The sequence below is a fragment of the Pygocentrus nattereri genome, chromosome 11 (genome assembly GCF_015220715.1).
Source record: "Pygocentrus nattereri isolate fPygNat1 chromosome 11, fPygNat1.pri, whole genome shotgun sequence".
NCBI lineage: Eukaryota > Metazoa > Chordata > Actinopteri > Characiformes > Serrasalmidae > Pygocentrus > Pygocentrus nattereri.
The window spans coordinates 40,842,026-40,849,631 of NC_051221.1; the positions used below are offsets into that span (position 1 = coordinate 40,842,026).

The 7,606-nt window shown below is 43.3% G+C and overlaps 1 protein-coding gene across 1 annotated transcript in view; it reads left to right on the plus strand.

Moving 5' to 3' along the window:
• The first annotated feature begins 2,423 nt into the window (after positions 1 to 2,423).
• The window catches only part of pdzrn4 (PDZ domain containing ring finger 4), a 71,464-nt gene continuing 66,281 nt past the window's right edge, over positions 2,424 to 7,606 (plus strand). The window contains exon 1 of the mRNA XM_037542387.1: positions 2,424 to 2,874. Coding sequence (XP_037398284.1) covers positions 2,806 to 2,874 — 69 coding nt within the window. The 5' untranslated portion in view covers positions 2,424 to 2,805. The remainder of the gene's footprint in view (positions 2,875 to 7,606) is intronic.

A 7,606-nucleotide genomic window follows, 5' to 3' on the forward strand; every position in this document is an offset into this window, starting at 1 on the left:
ACGGCCAACCCTGCCCCAATACCGTGTTCATGCCAGCGCCACCTTAATGTTACTCACCTCAAACCACAGCCCTGCAGATTCAGTGATTTTCCTTACCCAGCACACCTGATCAGCTCATGAACAGTCTGGTAATCAGCATTTTAAGAGAAGGAATGGTTAAAACTGTGTGGAGCTGCAGGCCTCCAGGAGCAAGACTAATAAACACAGCTATTAACAAACAAGCAAAAACGGTTAGTGGCCGGAGTGGCCGTGGTTACGAGCTCCAAGATCAATTGACCAAAAAAGAGTGCAGGTGATGCTCCCTGCCCCTGTTAAAAAGTGCCCAAAGTCAAAAGAAGGGAAAATATATCAGCAAAACCAACAAATAGAAAGAAATGATAGCAAAAACTGGCAAAATGAGAAATACATTTCTATCAGAGAGAGTGAAAGAGTCTAACATTAATATTTAATGTTTAAAATATTATTATAACATAATATTAATATTTAAAAATATGTAGCAGTCTTTCTTGAAAAATGAAGTGTGATTTAATTCTCGTTATTTGGACATTTTGATACTTAATATTTTGCTTGTGAATTGTGTTATTTTATTTAAAACTTTGGGCAGTAAATGAACTGCATGTTTATTTGCACTGATTCTAATCAAAACGATCATTTCTTCCTTCACTTTTATTCCAAAGCAGGCTGGGTTAAGGTGCAAGGCGGGCTGGCAGGAGGAGGTCAGTGGGGTGTGTGTGTGTTGTGTTGTGTTGTGGTGTGTAGGAGGAGCGCGGAGTGGAGGGAGGCTCCTGATGTGGGCAGCAGCGGTTGTCCTGCTCCCCTGCAGGCCTGCTGAGTGAAATTAAAGCTCCGTTAATCGGATTACCGCCTCCCAAGAGGACAGCTCCGTGGCCAGCAGACAACTGCCCTGCTACCCAGTTAACTGTATGAATCTCTCTCTCTCTCTCTCTCTCTCTCTCTCTCTCTCTTATCTCTCCTCTCTCTCTCTCTCTCTCTCTCTCTCTCTCTCTCTGCACTTAGCCAGGAAGCCAATTTGTTGATAATCAATTGTCGTCTGTGTGTCTTCCTTCCTAAAATTTTAACCAAGAACAATATCACTGTTGGGTCATTGGGGCAATTACATAACATATACAGTACATATATTGTTTTAACTTCAATGCTTACAACTTCAAAGGAAAAAATGGATTATTAGAAAAATTTAAATATAATTTTCGCACAGGTCACGTATTTTACTTCATTCCAAATATATTTAATTCAGCAAATAAACAGTAGCTGTGTATTAAAATGTGCAGCAATTGGATGCTTGGTACATTGGACAAATGCTATTAATCCCAATCAATGACACAAACAAGGTAATATAATGCAAACAATTTGAAGAACAGCTGGCACTTTTTTCAAAACTGAAGATGCTTTGACTTACATACGTTAAAAAACAATAACAATGTAACAATGTGTATGCTGTATGATGATTAATATCACCTTTATAAATATATGTGTATATATATATATATATATATATAGAGAGAGAGAGAGAGAGAGAGAGAGAGAGAGAGAAAATGTATTACATACATTTTTTTATAAGTTTGACATTTTATACTGTCATATAATTTCAATCTAATGTATTAACCAGTCTCCACATTTTAATAGGAAAATAAAACAATCATCAGATTTCTATCCTGTTTTCTATCCAGCTATCCTGTTAATTCTATTCACTGTGTTGAGATGTTAACATGCTAACACACACACACACACACACACACACACACACACACACACACACACGCGCGCGCGCACACACACGCGCACACACACACAGACACACGCACACACACGCACACACGCACACACACGCGCGCGCACAGCAGTTGCATTCTACTACCTCTTTTATGAATAACCAATGAGATTCATTATTATTCATGAGCTCAAGTGAATGTAGTTATGTGTACTAAGCCCCACTCACTGACAGAGAGAGTTACGGAGAGAGAGAGAGAGAGAGAGAGAGAGTTACGGATAGAGAGAGAGAGAGAGAGAGAGAGAGAGAGAGAGAGAGAGAGAGAGAGAGAGAGAGAGAGAGAGAGAGAGAGCGCGCGAGAGCGCGCGAGAGCGCGCGAGAGCGCGCGAGAGAGAGAGAGAGAGAGAGAGAGAGAGAGCGCGCGAGAGCGCGCGAGAGAGAGAGAGAGAGAGAGAAGGAGAGAGAGAGCGAGAGAGAGAAATAGAGGCAGAGAGAGAGAGAGAGAGAGAGAGAGAGAGAGGGAGAGGGAGAGGGAGGGGGTGAGAGAGAGATGTGCTTCAGTAGTATGCCTGAAAGAGAGAGGTGAGCAGAGAGAGAGAGAGAGAGAGAGAGAGAGAGAGAGAGAGAGAGAGAGAGAGAGAGAGAGAGAGAGAGAGAGAGAGAGAGAGAAGGGGGTGTGTCTTGGAGCTGGAGCTACTACAGCATGTGTATGTGAGTGTGAATGTGCTTCAGTAGCATGCCTGAAAGAGAGAGGTGAGCAGAGACAGAGAGAGAGAGAGAGAGACAGAGGGAGAGAGAGAGAGAGAGACACACTGACTCCCACACGCTTCCAGTCTAGTGGAGGGTGGTCTGAAACACTCTGCTGCCTCCAGTCTGCTGCTCTGCTGCTCGCTCTCTCTTGTTCTCTCTTCTGGGTTATTTTCCTTCGCTGCTGATCAGGAGAGAGAAAAGAGGGAGACACTGATGAGAGACGTCGCTCAGAACTTGCGGGAGATCCCTGGTGTGTGTGCGGGTGTGTGTACCACTGCCAGACGTCCGTGGGGGGCTCCGAGCGGCGCCTCTCGCGCTCCGCCAGGATGGGCTGTAACCTGTGCACGCTGCAGAAGAGAGAGGAGCACTACAAACTGCTGTATGAGATCGCTCAGGTGAGCCTTACCTGCCTGCCTCGTCCTCAACTCCCTGTAGTCAGGAAATACCCTGGGATAGAACCTACACATGATCAAAGTTTAACAAGGTTCTTCAGTGTCTCAGCATCTCTTTAAAGGACCATCCATTGACAGGGAACCTATAGTGGTTCTTCTGTGCCATCACTCTTTGTGGGGCCACTACATAGGGGCATTTTAGAATAAAGATGAGAAAGAGATTTGTGAAGAACCTTTTTAAGGGCTTAGGGAACCTTCACATAATGTAAAGGTTCTATACCAAGTTAACAGCTAGTCCTAGAAACTTTACATGAGGTTCTTTAAACCATTGAAGGGTTCTTTGCTTATTTACCATATGGTTCTTCAAAGAAGCATCCAATATTTCTTTAAGGAAACAAAAGTGGTTCTTCCGTGGCATCGCTTCACAGAGCCCTTCTTGGCACCTTCATTATTAAGTGCAACATGTTTTTGTTTTCATGTGATGCTGACGTACATATTTCTCTCAGATGAATTCCGTGCACTCTGCTGTCTGCCGGGGTTTGACTCGGGCGGTTTGCGTGTTCTGTGAAAGAACGTGCTGAATGTGGTGGGATGAGTTTTTTCTCCTGCTCACTGGCAGTATTTGCATCTCCATGGACATCCTGGTTGCACATTTGTGTTTGTATATCACTGTTGTTGGAGGAAAACCTCATATCTCCAAAATGATAACTTTACAGGAGAAGGAAATGACCTAATTGACTTTTTCTGGAAGTCAGTAGAACCAGACGTTTTTCCAAGGTGTTTTGGGCCCGTCACGATGGGCTCCTCCCACTCCTCCATGTGCTTTTCTGTTTACTTTTTATCGTCCATGTGCTTCTTTGTTTGGTTTCTCCCGGTTCTGCCCCTTGTTTCTTGTCTCCGCCCTTGATTGTTTCCACCTGTCTTGTGAACCCTCGTTAGCTCTTAGTATTTAAGCCCTGTGTTTTCCTCAGTCTAGTGCAGGTCTTTGTTTGATCGTGTCTGATGTGTTGTGTTGTCGTGGTGTTTGGTTCTTGTTTGAGGTTCTATGTTCCTTTTGTCACGTCTGGCCCTCCTGCTCTCCGTGTCGGCTGTTTGAACCTGGACCGTTTTGACCGTGACCCTGGATTTGCCCATAATAAAACTCGCTTACCTCAGCGTGTGCGTCCGCCTCCTCGCTCCTCGTTACGGGGCCGTTTCTCTCGGTCCCTTCATGATGAAATTTAGGTAAAGGACATCAGGCATTTTCAAATTTCAAAACTGTCAAAACCTCAAAAATTGAGATACAAGGTTTTCTTCATACAGCAGCGATAGATGGGAAGGTTTCTGTCATCAGTGGTCCCTAAAAGAATATTTTTTTTATCATATTTAAAAATGCATTAAGCTCATTGTGTTAGAAAGCAAAATGCCATTTAATTTAAACACATCAGTCCAAGACTGTCATCTTCCTTTCTTTCAAAATGTGCCTGCTGGGTTGCAGATGGTTATCATTTGAGCAGTTTCTTTGGAGGTTTGCATCCAAATCGTGAACACAAGCTCAATGACACTATCGTTAGACACCAGGATTTGTCTGCACAAAGTCTCTACCATCGGTCTGATGTCGTGTTAGAAGTTATTTTCTCTGAAACTAACGTCATTTTCGTAAACATTTTATGAAGTAACCCAAAGAACGTCATTCAAATGTACAAATAAGTGTCTGAATACTTCTGTGGTTGCTGTAGGTCAATGAATTGTCTAGTAGCAGTAAGTCAAGGTAAGTGAAGCTATAGATGTGCTTTTAAAACCTAAAAGGCTTTTTCGGTCCAAATAGGTTGATCCATTTATTATGTAACCAGTGAAACACCTTTAAGCCCAGTCACATTCACTTCTACTGGCGGTTGTACTTCATGACGTCTTAAGCTCACTTGTTACTGTTACTGTTCGACAGCGTGGTAATGACATGCGCTGTGTGGTAGCACATGTCCACTGTTGTGGCGGTCCGTTCTGTGTGCAGACCATAACAGCCTCATTCAGATTCAAACTGCAGCAGCGTCAGCATCGGTGGAGCTGAAGTACCCCACGCTAGGTTTGATGTGAATGCATGCATGCATCCTTTCAGATATTGAAGAAGCTGATCTCAGCCCAGTTTTGCTGTTTTGCCTGAAATAGTTAACCCCTAAGCCTGTCATAAGCCTGGGATTTTAAGGGGTCAAAGTGATACTTTGGTGAAAAATCTAAGTTGGACAGTTTTCTTGTAGTTGATCAGCTTCGGTTGTTTTACTCCAGAGCTCTATGATTAATGTAACTAGTAACCAATTGACATGGTGCAAGCTCCATGCCTAAATCTTTTTTACAGTGTGATGCGTAGACTAAAAGATATTACCCTTTATCTGTGGGATTTCCAGCACTATGGTGATGCGCATATCCATGACAGGTAATAGACGGGGTTGGTGTTGCACCAGAGGGGGCACCCAAGAGTGATGGGCTTGTAGAACCTCAGCCAACTCACGAGCTTTATTCAACACTGGAATTTATCTTGAAGACTGGCCACATAAACGTCAATTATTATATACGCTGACCAGGAGGGCATGTGGGCAGGGGCTCAGTCATGCTGTGGGGTCTATTTATGAAGGTGGTTGGTTTAGCATACGACAATATGTTAAAGACAAGGGGTAAAGACATCAATTCGAGATCACTGCTACTGTTTTAGGCTTTGGTTCATATTTTTGGGGTTGAATTAATTGAATCACTGTGAAATTAGACCTCTGCATTTAACCCATACGTGCAGTGAAGCACCCACATACATGCACACTAGTGAACACACACACTAGGGGGCAGTGAGCACACTTGCCCAGAGCGGTGGGCAGCCCTATCCACGGTGCCTGGGGAGCAGTTGGGGGTTAGGTGCCTTGCTCAAGGGCACCTCAGTCATGGACTGTCAGCCAAGGGGATCAAACCGGCGACCTTCCGGTCACAGGGCTGGTTCCCTAACCTCCAGCCCACGACTGCCCCCAAAAGCTAATGATATAGAAACATGAGGCAAGGGATAGAGACATTACTTATTACGTGCATTAGCTCTATAGTGCAAAACAGCAACCTTTAGATAGTAAACATGTAGGGCTGAAAGATAAATTGGTTTTATTTCAAAATCGTGATTTGAAAGAGTGCAATTTTCAAATTGCTAGAGATGCAGTTTTATTACAGCCTAGATTATCAACTATGTTGGCTTAAGTTTTAAGCTGGAAAATGTAACCTGAGCTTGTGAAATGCTCTCTGATAAGTTAGACTAATCACAAGTGACCAGACACCCATGTGCCATCTACACGACTAACACGCAGTCTGGTACAGTACATTTAGCTGAAATAGCAGGCCTGGACCTTAATTTATAGAAAATAACCACAATTTTGAATTGCAGTCACAATGTTGGTGCGAAAAATGACAATTCTCTGAATTATTCTGCCCTACAAACATGCTGATTTACTGCGTTAAGGGATCCATAGCCTGGAAAACAGAGTACAGAGAAGTACAGAGTTTGACGTAATATGTAAACACTGTTAAAGTTTTAACGTGTACCTTTCACTTTTCAGACATACAGTCCATATATGTAAAAAAACAGCCTGATCTCCTTGTTTTTGTGATGCCATTCTTATTGAAGTTATAGGGAGTGTTTCAAGTCTTTAAATGAGGCGCAATACAGGACAACCAATCAGCACAGAGATCACTTGTCTTAAAGGGACAGTAACAAAAAAGCCTGTATGATTCTAAAGGATAAGGAGAGGTCGGAAAATGTTCATGTAAAAATGGATTATGACCATTTCTGGCACGTGAAACCACACTGATATGTTTAAAGGACATCAGGGAAAAAATAAAAGACAAGGAAAATGTAAGATATGGGTCTCAAGGTAAAAGTAAATTGTGAAAATATCTTTTTTATCTTGCTTATATTGCTTTATGGTTGGAATTTGGGGGGCGTAGAGGAGCTAATCCAGGACCCCTGGCTCTGCTCCTTTCCCTCCAGACCAGTTACTTGTGCTCCTCGTCGGTGTGGAAGGGCTGTCTTGTCCCTCCTGAGTGCTGCGTGTACTAATGAATATTTTCACGCCGCTCTGATCGCGGCCTCATTAAGCTGCTTTGCGCTTTAATTAGATGTAAAAACGGCCCTTTTTTGTTCGCATTGACGCCTATCAGAAAGATTATCCCTGCTGGTGACTGGCTGGGGGCGATAGGCAGTTTCCTCTGAGTGTGTGTGCAACAGTGGGGTCTTACTTACAGTGATTGGCGTACAAAAAACATGACCTTCTTCAACCCTAATCGGCCTCCGCTTCAGTTCTCACGTTAATAACTACATTACTCACATGTGAGCTTCACAGGAATAGTTAACTGCGCAGTAATTACTGAATACGTCTTAAGATTAAAGGTTTAAGATTAACAAGCTTGGGGTTGAAGTGTTTAATATTGGCCCCTGTCTGATTCGCAGTTGTCCTCGGTGGACTGAGATAGAGCATTCATTCAGATGTGTGGCTACTGCTGGCTCTTTTGTGGCTGGGCGTTGAGGAGTGAAGTGCAATAAAGGAGGGACTGCTGAACAGGTTTATCCTTCACTGAGTGGCCCGTTAGACAACAAAGAGGCACATCCTCTCTTATTTCTGCTCTTTTGTGCCCCCAGCCTGTCTGCTGCTCACGCACCTCTTGGGTTAATTTGAAACTGTTTTGTATGTGTGTCCCCGTTGATCCTGTGGAGTGTGTTTAATCCTTATGA